The 14,357-nt window shown below is 48.0% G+C and overlaps 1 protein-coding gene across 1 annotated transcript; it reads left to right on the forward strand.

The window, feature by feature from the left end:
* The first annotated feature begins 8,056 nt into the window (after nucleotides 1–8,056).
* LOC117855208 (GDSL esterase/lipase At1g28600) lies at nucleotides 8,057–9,471 on the forward strand. The gene is made up of 4 exons (XM_034737506.2): nucleotides 8,057–8,330; nucleotides 8,403–8,618; nucleotides 8,734–9,162; nucleotides 9,263–9,471. The coding sequence occupies exons 1-4, from the start codon at nucleotides 8,096–8,098 to the stop codon at nucleotides 9,469–9,471; spliced, it is 1,089 nt and encodes a 362-aa protein (XP_034593397.1). The 5' UTR covers nucleotides 8,057–8,095.
* Nucleotides 9,472–14,357: the final 4,886 nt, after the last annotated feature.

A 14,357-nucleotide genomic window follows, 5' to 3' on the forward strand; every position in this document is an offset into this window, starting at 1 on the left:
TCATGGATAATCTAGTGATAAATTTACACATAAGTTGACAGAATACTTATATATAACTTGCCAATAGACATAATTATTATCAAAACATATATAACATGGATACATTTTATTAAATTTATTAAAGAATATAATATTTTAAATGAAATGAAAATAAACTACATATAGATATGATGAGTTACAAATTTACACATAAGTTGACGGAATAGTTATATATAACTTGCCAATAGACATAACTATTTTCAAAACATATATAATATGGATATCATTATATTATATTTATTAAAGAATATAATATTGCAAACAAAATAAAAACAAATTACATATAAGATATGAAGTTAGAGTAATCAAATCATGCATATGCGGCCCAACGAGGCAGCAACGGTCAGCAAGCTACTGCCCAACATAGCTAGCCTGCTACAGAACATGTGTGCACAAAAAACATTAAACCTCCCTGTGGCCCAAGACAAGTACAATAGACTTTGCCCCCCATCAGCTTGAAGAATAGGCTTCCACTTGAGTGCTTGCAGGCCGCGTGGGGTCACGGGCATCGATCGCGCGCGTTAGCATTTTCCTTTCAGCTTTTATCTCTCCCTCTCTTTTCTTCTTAATCTGCATGGGCCGCTTTTATTCCAGGCCAACCCATGCTTCGTCAAACCGGCCCACTACAAACACGCTTGCACGCTTGCCTGTTCATCTCCTGCGTGCCGATGTCCCTGATTCCTCCTGTAGAGAAGTAGATGGGAAACACCACACACCCTAATGAGGGGGGGTGACCTTTATATATATGGCCAATATGGCTTGGAGTACAAGGAATACATCAACTATACAAGGAAAGGATAAATACATCCTAATATAGACATATACTTCCTAATACCCGCCCGCAGTCAAAGTGGGAGGATCACGGACGCACAGACTGGACTTAAACTCAGTAAACAAAGGAGTTGGCAGGCCCTTCATCATGATGTTCGCGAACTGGTGAGAGGACGACACATGGAGGACCCGGACCTCACCCAAGGCCACCTTCTCACAGACAAAGTGAATATCAATATCGATGTGCTTTGTGCACCGATGATGCACCGAGTTGGCTATCATGTAGACAACACTCATGTTGTCACAGTAGACAATAGTGGTCGAAGCAAGTGGGACATAAAGCTCCTGAAGAACTTGATGCAGCCAGCAACACTCTACCACATCATGAGCCACAACATGAAGCAAGTGAGGTGCATGGTCGGTCCACGTACCAAGATGGCGCGGTTGTCATTAGTGAGTTCCTGCAAAACAACGGGTGAGGGCTGCGGCTGCTCGACGTTCGAGGATGGGGTGACCGAGGTGGGAGCAGGAGCATCAAAGGGGCTGGACAAGAGGAAGTCGAGCTACGGAAGGTGAGTGGGGTGGGAGGAGAAGGGGAAAATAGACTTGTCGAAGACAACATGGCAAGAGATGATGACTCGCTGAGTGGACAAGTCAAGGCAGTGGTACCCCTTGTGAGAGGAGGGATAACCGAGGAAGACACACGCTGTGTAATGAGGAGCAAGCTTGTGGTGTGCCGTGGCTGAGAAGTTAGGGTAACAAAGACAGCCGAATACACATGAGAGTACTCAGGAGGCTAGAAATAAAGGAAGCGGTAGGGAATGTCATTCTGAACGGCAGAGCAGGGGCGCTGGTTCAGAAGATAGGTGGTGGTGGCAAGCGCCTCGGCAAGTATGGGGCAGCCATGGAGGCATGAATGAGTAAGGTGCGAGTCACGTTATTGAGGGTGCGTAGGACACGCTCGGCTTTCCCATTGTGGGGAGAAGTATAGGGACACGAGAGGCACAAGTGGATACCCCGAGAAGTCAAAAAAGATGTGAGAGTCTTATTGACAAATTCGGTCCCATTGTCAGCTTGGACACTTCGAACGGGAAGACTAAACTGCGTATGAGCATAGGCGCAAAAGTCAGTGATGTGTGAGGCGACTTCAGACCTGTGAACTAGAGGAAACGTCCAACGAAAATGCGAGAAGTCATCCAAAATGACTAGGTAGTAGCGATAACCAGAGACGCTAGCAATGGGAGAAGCCCAAACATCACAGTGAACTAACTCAAAAGGAGCAGAGCTGCGAGAGCTAGAATATGAGAAAGGTAACCGCACATGTTTCCCTAATTGACATGGATGACATAGAGTGTGAATGTCTTTACTACAAGCAATAGATGAAGTCTGTCTAAGTGTGGCGATGGCGGTAGGACCAGGATGACCAAGACGGAGATGCCACAAACTGGAGGAGATGGCGAGGTCTGCGTGGGGCACTGCAAAGCTGGATGCTGGAGGCATGGTGTAAAGATCACCGGCACTATTGCAGCAAAGAATCACGCATCTGGTCGGAAAATCCTTGACAGAAAAGCAAAAGGCATCAAACTCTATGGTGCAGTTACTGTCCTTAGTAAACTGACGAACAGAAATCATATTACGAATTAAAGAAGGGACAATAAGGACATTATTAAGGCGAAAGTGGGAGGTGGGGGTGGTTAGGGTGGAGTTGCCATGGCACGTGACGGGAAGGGTGTGACCGTTACCGACAGTCATGGAGGAGTGAGAGGGAGGGAGGCAGGAAAGAAGAATACCATCCGAAGATGACATGTGGCTGGTTGCACCCAAGTTAATGACCCAGCTGCCATTCTGCAAGGCCATCTGGTTCAAGGCAGCAACCAGGCTGCCAGCTGATCCTAGGTTGGCGTCTAAAAGGGCGCGAACGGGGGCGTAGGTGGCGTGGGCCTGTGGAGGAGGGCCGAGGAGGCTAGGGGCACTGGGGTGCCAACCCCCACTGCCCTGACTGCCGGCCTACTGGAAACTGCGGGCGCCATAGGAGCCAGGCCCCGGATTGAAGCAGAACCATAGGTCAGTGGGCCAAGGGGGCCTACCGCTGTGGAAGCTGCCGCCGATGCGGCCGCCGCTGCTACCACCGCTACTGTTGCTGCCGCTGCCGCCAGTCTGGACAGAACCAGATGGCAGGCGACACCCGCCTGTATAGCCAGAGGATGAAGATGATGAAGAGTTCTCGATGAGGAGGGCGGTGGAGTTGGAGATCTTCTCCTCATTGACGAGGCGAAGTTCCTTTAGGGCGAGCATGTCCCGCGTCTGGGCGAAGGACGGGAAGCTAGTGGTAGAGTTGGCAATGTCGTCAACAGTGTTGGAGAAGCGCGGGTTGAGGCCACAGAGGAGGTTCAGGACAAGCTGGGAGTCCTGAATAGGATGGCCGACATCGCGGAGGGCATCGGCGAGGGTCTTCATGCGGCTGCAGTACTCGGTGGTGGAGGAGTTGCCCTATGTCATGGAGTGGAAGTCGTGGCTGAGGAAGATCGCCCAGAACTGCTTGTTAGCACGGAATAGGCCCTCGATGGTGAGCCAAAGATCCCGGATGATCTAATCATTGTCGGTCATGGCGAGGTCGAGGACGGAGTCGTCGACGGAGTCGAAGAACCAGGAGCGGACGCAGCAATCCGCTTGATCCCAGTCGAGGTCCTAGGGACGGGCCGCCACCGTGCTGTCGATGTGCGACTTAAGGCCGAACTTGCCACACATGGACTTGAAGAAAGATGCCCACTTGGTGTAGGCGGAGGACTTCATCGTCAATGTCATGGGAACGTGAGACTTGATGGAGACGGTGGCGTAGGGGTGGATGACGGGTGGCGGAGCATGAATAAGATGCAAACCGCCACCACCGGCGCCAACAGCCGTGCCAGACGGCGACACAGAGCCATCAGCAGGGGTGGTGGCGTCGTTGGACACGGAAGAGTCCGCGGAGGAGAGGGTGGCCATGGCGTGCAGCAGGGAGGGGGTGCACGCGACAGGAGGTGCAGCTGAGGGGGTGGTGGCGGCACAGCAGGAGGGGTGCCTGTGGCGTCCCGCCCCCCCCCCCCCCCCCCCCCCCCCCCCCCGGGGCCGGGCCCGCATACACCTGGCAGCTCTCTAGGATATCAAGAATTCCCTCACAGACCAACACAAGTCTTTTCTACGCACTTTGTCCTCACTTGTGCGCACCCGGGAAGAACTTCCCGGTCGGTCACCCATCCCGAAATTGCTCCAGGCTAAGCACGCTTAACCCCGGAGTTCTTTGAGGATGAGCTTCCGGAAAAGAAGTTGCAACTTATTGGTATGAGTATTCTATCAAGCCTATTAAGCCTTGGGCCAGGATGTCACAGTGCCGCCCTAGGGTTACGTGCGCTAGGGAGAGGAGAGGAGGCTCACGATCTAATCTTGCGATACCATGTAGAGAAGTAGATGGGAAACACCACACACCCTAATGAGGGGGTGACCTCTATATATATGGTCAATATGGCTTGGAGTAAAAGGAATACATCAAGTGTACAAGGAAAGGATAAATACATCCTAATATACACATATACTTCCTAATACCTCCCTAGCAGACATGGCCGACTGCTTGAGTTTCCGTGCAATGCTCATTCAAAACACAGTGATTCCCATCAATGAGTAAAACCATCCCGTTGCTCACTTCATTATCCATCAATCGATTTACTAGACTACTAGGAGAAGAATAAACCGCTGTCCTAGTAGCAATAAAACAAGCAATCTGGTGCTTCACGATTTGTGCTGGTTGTGTTGGAAAATTTGGAGCGGTCAAAAGGCCGAGAAAAAGGAGAATCGAAAAAAGAGGATAAACCCCGACTCGGTCTTTTCCGCGTCCATATCCGTGCCTTGATCGGAGGCGCAACCGACCCATGATTGCGGTCCCAGATCATCCGACACAATAAAAGGGTTGCCCCGACTCGATTTAGGGTTAAGCTAAAACCCCTAAACCCCCACACACACCCAACATGCCTAATCGATCTAGGCGGCGCTGGAGCAATCTGAACACCGCCGTCGTGACCTCCTCGCCACCGCGTACCAGACGAGGTAGAGGCCTAAAGGACACCGCCATCTAGGAGATCGACTATGGTCTTCACCGTCGGCTGCACCAATGCCTTCCCTGGCCTTTGCCCTGACAATGATGGCTGGATCATCGCACACCATCTCTGCCGGTTGACTACTCAATCCCTTTCCTTGGTGTTCATGTAATTAGGTGTTAACGATCCTATTTTAGTTAAGTTCAGTAATGAAGATTCCTACATGTTGCTGTCTTAGATTCTAAGGATCCATTATGAGATCTAAATGGGCTTTACACCTGGCCAATTAATTAAGGAATTAAGCACTAAATGGTTCTATGCTCTTCTACTCATCATGATGGCCTTTTGGGAGGGAAGGTTACTATGAACTAAAGGCAGGGCCAGCTCTGGGCTAGAGCAAAAAGTGCGACAGCCTAGGGTTCAGTCCACTTAGAGGCCCATACGAGTATATATGTATGATGTTTACTTCCTCAGCCCAAGCCTGCGTAGCTAATTAACTGAAAAGAGGAAGAACAACATCTCAGCCTAGCTAAGTAAACAAGCGCCCATGCATGGTTAGTTTTTATTTTTTTGGAGAGGCCCATACATGGTTAGTTGCTTGTACATTAGTCTTCTTATTCCTGCCTGATTCGCATATGCTCTGCAAATCCTGTTGTACACTGGGCTTCGACATGTGCATCTTGCCTTATGGACCCACGTCGTCACGTTCACCCTAGGGCCCTAGAAAGTGTAGAGCTGCCCTGACTAAAGGAGGGTATCGGGATTGCTCCTACGGCATGCATGAACTAAATAAGTATCGGACAACTCTTTGTAAAACCCTTGTAATGACATCCAATTACACATTTCGGCAATGTGTAATATGGGACTAGTTACCTTTGGTAAACATGAATCAAGTCTCGTGGGCAAAATACGTAACCTTTGCATAACGGAGCACTAATATATCAGCCGTGGGCAAAATACGTAACCTTTGCATAATGGAGCACTAATATATCAGCCGTGGGCAAAATACGTAACCTTTGCATAACGGAGCACTAATATATCAGCCATCCTCCCAGTAAGAGTGGCATGCACTTCTTTATGATTCGTAGAGCTTGGTGGTTTGGCAGTTGGTGGCTCGTATGGACGTATGAGGGTTGCTATATGGTTGCCTTCAACATTTGTTGTATCCACCTAGCTGTTATTGAAGTGAAGATGAGGTGGAGTATCTTGATTCTTGCAGACGATGGCTTCAATTTTGATGCTCCGTACTATAGATGTCCATGTAGCCCGTAGCCCGCCTCCCAGTCATGGAGCCCGGTTTTTTGGCTCGGCCCTAACCTGGCCCGACACGGAGGGCTCCATGCCCTTGCTGGCCCGTCCCAGTAGCATGGGCCGAGCATGGGCCGCCAGCCCAGCACGACAGGCGGCCCAGCACGGCCTGTGAAACAGCATCCTACCCGGTGCTGACCCGCAAAAACAATGCACCCCCATATATAATGTAATCTCAAAAACCCTACCGCTGCCGGCTCTCCCCGATGCCGCCACCCGACCCCACACCGTCACCCGTGTCTCTCTCTCTCTCTCGCCCAGTTGCCCCTCCGTAGGCGCGCCCCTCCCCTCCGACCCCGCAGGCACGCCCCTCCCCGTCCTCTCCCGCAGGCTCAACCCTCCCCCTCCTCTCCCGCAAGCTGCACCTCCCCTCCCTCTCCTTCCTTCCCACACAGATCTGTGGCAGATGGACCGGAGGAGCAGTTTGTGGCGTGCAAGGAGGCGACTGGCGAGGGAAGGGCGCATGGCTCCCTCCTCTCCCTTCCTCTTCCTCCTCCGCGGATCTATGGCGGCGCTATGATGGGTTGGAGGCAAGAGCAGCTGGTGGTGAGCGGGTGCTTCCTCCCCTCCCCTACTCCCTATGTAGTGACGCGTCGATGTTAGGGCGGGCAGGACGGCACCCAACGGCGGCGCAGTCTCCGTCAGCGGGCGGTGGGCCGGCACGAGTCCGACAAGCTCCACGGGCCAACTGGGCTGGCACGGAATGAAATGGGCCCTATGTGCCCATGCTTGGGCCGAGGGTGCAGCACGCTAGGCGGCACGGCCCGACACTATGGTTTCACCATGCCGGGCCAGGCATGGTGGCACCATGCCTGTGCTTTGGCGGGCCTATGCCGGGCCGGGCCGGGCGGCACAAATGGCCATCTATACTCCATACTAGGCTGGCTTACCCCGGAATGACTACATGTGGTTTGATGAAAGATCCGCACTGCAACAAAGGGTCCTTTTGTAATAAAGTGTCGTTATGTAATGGTATTGTAATGATAGTCACTGATAAAGTCATTGTATGTACGAATAAACTGATCGGGTGTACATATAGTTATCAACTTTCAGTTTTATTATTTAAACCGAGTGTAACATCCTACTACTACGCATAGCAAGAACATGTCAACCACCATTATAATGTGACCACTCAATAAGCTGTCGAATTAGGTTTCTGAAATTGTTGACCTAATGCTCCTCGAATAAAATCGTTGCCAGACTTGTTTAAGAAATTGTTGCATGACTTGTAGAGGGATGTGTGCGGTCGTAGAGGCCGGAGATAATTCCATTTTCTAAAAAATAGAACTTGTAGAGGTATTACTGAACTGAAAAACCTTTGAAGCTTTAATTATAGTTCACTGCAGAAGAAGCCATCTCACAACTGTTCTCGCAAAAAAAAACCCATAACTCGAAATGACTAGAGAAATTAAGTGACCGAAAGAGCACGCGCGCGCATACACAACTTCAAGAGAGAACAAACCCTGTCATGGTATGAAATCACTGCTATATGCGTCGATCGATGTCTCCTGGAGCAGAAGATTATTATTGGCAGCTAATTGGTTTGGTAAAATAATTAAGATATGCCCAAATAATATGGTACTGCCAATATGGTACGGCAAAGTATACGTAAGGCAACAAATTGAAACATGCATGCGCCACATATGGCTGGTAAATATCTTCGCCATATCTCCATAACATTTACCCATATATTCTCATATTTAATTTGCCAGGTTCGATTTAGCGTGGTAAGAGGGATATCGTACCTTAACTCACTTGGTAAATCTTGACTTGGTAAATCTTGATACACTTGATCACAAACTTCTACTATAAAATGGACACAACACAAGAATCAGATCGTAGGAACTCACCGTGTTTCAGCACCCTGCTCCCTGCACGAGTGCAAGTACTGGTGCTCAGATCATCAGATGGGGAGCTCCATCCTCCTCGTCTCCTTCGTCCTCCTGCTCAACTCTCCGGTGGGTTTCTGCGGCTGCTACAAGCACATCTTCGCCTTCGGCGACTCCATCATCGACACTGGCAACTTCGCGTTCACCTCGGGCAACAACCCGACGCCGATCAAGGAGCTCCCGTATGGCATGACCTACTTCAACCGTCCCACCGGCCGCGTCTCCGACGGCCGTGTCATCGTCGATTTCTACGGTGAGTGTCCATTGGCTGCGTGCGTGTGCATTGCATGTTCTTCTGTGTTCACCGTGCACCCGTACGTCTCAGCCCAAGCGCTCGGCCTGCCGTTGATTCCGCCGAGCATACCCGAAGAGGGGTCGGGCCAGTTCCCGACCGGCGCCAACTTCGCCGTGCTAGGATCCACGGCTCTGTCCTGGGACTACTACAAGATTAAGTACAACTTCGCCATGCCGGCGGCATCCCACCTGGACCTGCAGCTCCAGTCGTTCAAGAAGGTGCTCGCGCGGATCACGCCAGGAGACGGTAAGCTTGTCCGTTCTACGTACCTGACGTCGTGTATTGGGTCAAGAATCAAGAACCTTTTTTATATAAATTTTATATATGTTTCTTGGCGATCAACTGTTTGGCATGCATGCAGCTGCGGCGAAGAGCCTCCTTGCCGAGTCTCTGGTGGTGATGGGCGAGATCGGCGGCAACGACTACAACTTCTGGTTCTTCAATCGCAATAATCCCAGGGAGACGCCGAGCCAGTACATGCCGGACGTCGTCAGCCGCATCGGTGCCGCCGTGCAGGAGGTGATCAACCTCGGCGCCAAGGCGGTGCTCGTCCCGGGCAACTTCCCGATCGGCTGCGTGCCGCAGTACCTGGGCATGTTCGACAGCAACAAACCCACGGACTACGACGAGCATGGCTGCCTCGTCTGGTTCAACGAGTTCTCCAAAAAGCACAACCAGCTGCTGCAGCAGGAGGTTGCCCGGCTCCGGTTGCAGAACGCCGGTGTCAAGATCATCTTCGCCGACTACTTCGGTGCCGCCATGCAGTTCGTCCAGAACCCAACGAGATACGGTAAGTCGCGGATGATTCTAATGTTATAATCCTCTCCTTGAAATGGAGCTAACTAACGCCAATCTGCTCTTTTCATCGTGGGACATTTGCGGCGTGACAGGCATCGATGATCCTCTAGTCTCGTGCTGCGGCGGCGAGGGCCGGTACCACACGGGCAAAGGCTGCGACAAGACGGCAAAGATCTGGGGCAACCCTGGCAAGTTCGCCAGCTGGGACGGCATCCACATGACGGAGAAGGCATACAGCATCATCGCCCAAGGGGTGCTGAATGGGCCATACGCGGACACTCCGATGCTCAAGACATGCTAAGCCAGAATTCTTGTGTCTTCTCATCAAGGAAAAAAGATAACAGAAATTCTTGTAGTTCCTGATAGGATCTGTAAGAATTTTTTGAGAACTAGTATATATATACGTTGTAGTTATGTCTTCTTGCATTGTGTCAAAAAGTTAGTTCAGGGCGATGAAACGACTAGCTAAGGGTTAGCCGAGAATTTGGCCAATTCCCAGCCGTTATTGTTGTACGCGACGGTGGAGAAACGACGAAGTAAATAAGATCAATCGCAGAGAGACACGAGATTTAACGTGGAAAACCCTCCTAATGCGAGAGGGAAAAACCACGGGCGCCAGCCAGCAACAATTTTCACTATATCTGGGTATGGTTACAATCGAGATTTACAACTTGAGGATACTCTAACTTGGGGCCTTCCCGTATAGAAGTCTATGGTGCATCTTTTCCATGAGGGAGGTGGTCCATATATATAGGGAGGAAAAACCCCCACAGCCTTGTCTATTAGCAATATGGTACTAATAGATGGTGTAGTCCCTCTAAACACTTCGGCCCGCTTTGCTTCGGCCTGCTTCACTTCAGCCCAAGAATTTGGATCATAACCCAACAAACTCCACCTTGAAACAAATTTCTTCTTGTAGCATAAAACAAACCTTTACCCTAAAACAAACAAAGAAAATACCTTCGGTGTCAAATAGCCTCTTGGATTAAATAGTAACACCAACTAAGCTTGAGCGAAGCTCAAACTTCGCAACAGGAACTGCCTTTGTGAACATATCAGCAGGATTTTCATGAGTGCTAATCTTGCATACCTTTAGCTTGCCCTTTGCAACAATATCTCTAACATAATTATATTTAACCTCAATGTGCTTTGTCCTCTTATAAAACATCTGATCTTTAGTGAGATAAATTGCACTCTGGCTGTCACAAAATAGGTTAATGCAAGAATCAACTCCAGCAATTTCAGCAAACAAACCTTTTAGCCAAACTGACTCTTTACTTACTTCACAAATAGCCATATATTCTGCTTCAGTGGTGGACAACGCAACAACATCCTGCAAATGTGCCTTCCAGCTCACAGCACAACCTCCAATGGTAAAAACATAACCTGTGAGCGATCTTCTCTTATCCAAATCACCAGCATAATCTGAATCAACATAGCGAACGAGTCCTTTTTCAGTCCTGCCAAACTTCAAACAAGCATTCGATGTGCCTCGCAGGTACCTGAAAATCCACTGAACGGCCTTCCAATTCTCTTTACCAGGATTAGCCATATATCTACTGACCATACTCATAGCATAAGATAAATCAGGACGAAAGCAAACCATGGCATACATCAAAGACCCAACAGCACTAGCATATGGAACTTTGAACATGTACTCAACTTCCTCATCAGTGCTAGGACAGTGTAAAGCTGACAATTTAAAGTGAGGTGCAATGGGAGTCCTAACAGGCTTTGAATCATGCATGTTGAAATGATGGAGTACTTTCTGAATATAATTTTGCTGACTAAGAAATAATAAACCAAAAGCACGGTCTCTAGTAATTTCCATACCTAGAATTTTCTTAGCAGCACCAAGATCCTTCATGTCAAATTCTATGCTCAATTGAGCCTTTAATGCATTTATTTCTTTCTTATTCTTGGCAGCAATCAGCATATCATCAACATATAACAGCAAGTATATAGGTGATCCATCAACAAATTTAATGTAGACACAGCTATCATAATCAGATCTCTCAAAGCTATTTGACAACATAAATGAATCAAACCTCTTATACCACTGACGAGGAGACTGTTTCAAACCATACAAGGACTTCTTCAATTTGCAAACATTATCCTCCTTACCAGGCACTATGAACCCTTCTGGCTAGTTCATGTATATCTCCTTCTCAAGCTCTCCATGCAAGAATGCTGTTTTCACATCTAGCTGCTCAAGCTCAAGATCATGCATAGCAACAATGCTAAAGAATGTACGGATTGAGCTATGCTTCACAACTGGGGAGAACACATCATTGTAATCAACACCTAGAATCTGACTGAAGCCTTTAGCTACTAACCTTGCCTTAAACCTCGAAGGCTCACTAGGAGATACACCCTCCTTCCTCTTGAAGATCCATTTGCAACGCACGGTCTTCTTATTCTTAGGCAAACGCACCACGTCCCATGTGCCATGTTTCTCCAGGGACTGCATCTCTTCTTGCATAGCTGAGATCCACTTCTCGCGGTCTCCAGAAATAATGGCTTCATTCTACATGGCCGGCTCATGAGTGTTCTCCACCTGTTCAGCACAACTAAGAGCATAATGAATCAAATTACACTCTTCAATCAATCGGGATCGAGGGCCACAACTCCTCTTTGCTCTGCGAAGTGCAATAGGTTGATCGTCTTGCTGCAAAACAAGAGGTGAGTGTTGAACAGTATCAATAGTATCATCAACAAATTCATCTTCCTGATCATCCATGTGCTCCACCTACACGCTCACATTTTGCTGCTCATCATCAGATCTGTCTGGTATAATATCTATGGGCAAATTGTCATTAAACATCACAGATTCATTAAAAATAACACTCTTGCTCATGAAAGTCTTTCTTATTTTAGGATTCCATAGATTATATCCTTTTACTCCAGAACCATAACCAAGAAACAGACACTTAATAGCTCTAGGCTCCAATTTTCCATTATCAACATGAGCATAAGCAGTGCAACCAAAAACTCTCAACTTTGAATAATCAGCAGGCGTACCAGACCATACCTCAATAGAAGTTTTCTTGTTGAGTGGAATAGAAGGCGACCTGTTGATCAAATAGCATGCGGTGTTGGCGGCCTTTGCCAAAAAATGTTTGCTCATCTTGGCGTTGGACAGCATGCAACGAGCCTTCGATATGATGGTTCTGTTCATGCGCTCAGCCACACCATTTTGCTGCGGAGTGTACAGAATGGTGTGATGCCTCACAATGCCTTCCTTCCTGCAATAATCATTAAATTCATGCGAGCAAAACTCACCACCATTATCAGTACGAAGCAGCTTTACCTTCTTCTCAGTTTGCCTTTCTATCATTACTTTCCACTCTTTAAAAGCAGCAAATGTATCATCTTTACCTTTCAGAAAATAAGGCCATACTTTTCTAGAGTAATCATCAATGATAGTTAGCATATAATTTGCACCGCCATACGAGGTCTTACAAGAAGGTCCCCACAAATCTGCATGTACATACTCAAGTATACCTTTGGAGCGATGTACTGCGGTATTGAACTTTACCCTCTTGTGCCTACCAAAAATGCAGTGCTCACAGAAGTTCATCTTACTTTGAGTGCAGCCATCCAGCAGGTTTGTCTTCATCAATTCTGCCATACCAAGTTCACTCATGTGCCCAAGACGCTTATGCCAGAGGTTAGTATTATTATCAGAGACAGTAGCAGCCGTAGCGGAACCATGCAAAGTACTTCCTCTAAGCACATATAACTTGGCAGAATTCATATCACCAACCATGTAAATGAGAGAACCTCTTGATACCTTTAAAACTCCACCTGAAGCGGAGTACTTGTACCCATCATCATCGAGTGTGCTGAGGGAGATGAGATTTCTTGCCATCCTTGGTATATATCGCACATCGTCCAGCGTGCGAACCATGCCATCATGTGACCTAATCTGAACTGATCCAATGCCCACGATCTCACATGGGTTGCCATCTCCCATGTGTACGACATCTCCACTCTGCACAGGCTTATAAGAGCTAAATCATTCTCTGTTAATGCAGATATGAAACGAACATGCCGAATCGAGTATCCATTCATCATGACCAGCAACACAACCAGCAAATGTGACAAGGCAATCTCCTGAATCAATACTATCAGTACCAGAGACCACAGAGGCATTACCTTCAGTTTTATTTTTCTGTTGATATGCGGCATTCCTCTTCTCCTTATTCTTTACCTTATAGCAATCCTCGATGAAGTGGTTTGTTTTCTTGCAGTACTTGCAGAACTTCTTATCCCTAGACTTTGAACATCCTCTACCATGGTGGCTCTTGTCGTGATTGTTGTTGTCGTAAGACTTCTGCTCAGATCTGCCCCTGACTTGCAACGCTTCGCCCTTGGAGGACGACGACTCACCCTGCACCATACCTTTCATCTTCTTCTTACTTTGGAGCACCTCATAAACCTCCGCTAGGGTTAGTTCACCACGGCTTAATAATATGGTGTCACGAAAATTTGAATATGAACCAGACAGTGAGCATAGTAACAAAAGACCTAAATGCTTATCTTCAAATTTTACCTCCATGGACAACAGATCGGCCACGATCTTCTTAAAGACCGATATGTGATTCATCACCGATCCTCCTTCTTGCAACTTGTGCGAGAACAACTTCATCTTTATGTGCATCTTACTGGTGAGATCTTTTGACATGCAGATCGATTCCAGTTTCAACCAAAGTTCTGCAGTAGTTTGCACCTGCAGCACTTCTTGCAAGATATCATTATAAAGATGAAGTTGAATGAGCGATAGAGCCTTACGATCTTTACGTTTCTCCTCAGGAGTCCATTCTTCCTTCTTCTTCTTCCCGAAACAAACAAGCGCCTCATCCAGATCCTGTGATTGGGCGAGTATCGCCCTCATCTTCATTTTCCACAGCGAGAATCTCATCTTGTAGTCGAGTAGCGGTAGATCAAACTTCATCGACGCCATCGTGTTGCCCCGATGTGAAAAACTCAGCTCTGGTACTACTTGTTGTACGCGATGGCGGAGGAACGACGAAGTAAACAAGATCAATCGCAGAGAGACACGAGATTTAACGTGGAAAACCCTCCCAATATGAGAGGGAAAAACCACGGGCGCCAGCCAGCAACAATCTTCACTATATCTGGGTGTGGTTACAATGGAGATTTACAACTTGGGAATACCCTAAC

Source organism: Setaria viridis, chromosome 5 (genome assembly GCF_005286985.2).
Source record: "Setaria viridis chromosome 5, Setaria_viridis_v4.0, whole genome shotgun sequence".
NCBI classification, from domain to species: Eukaryota; Viridiplantae; Streptophyta; class Magnoliopsida; order Poales; family Poaceae; genus Setaria; species Setaria viridis.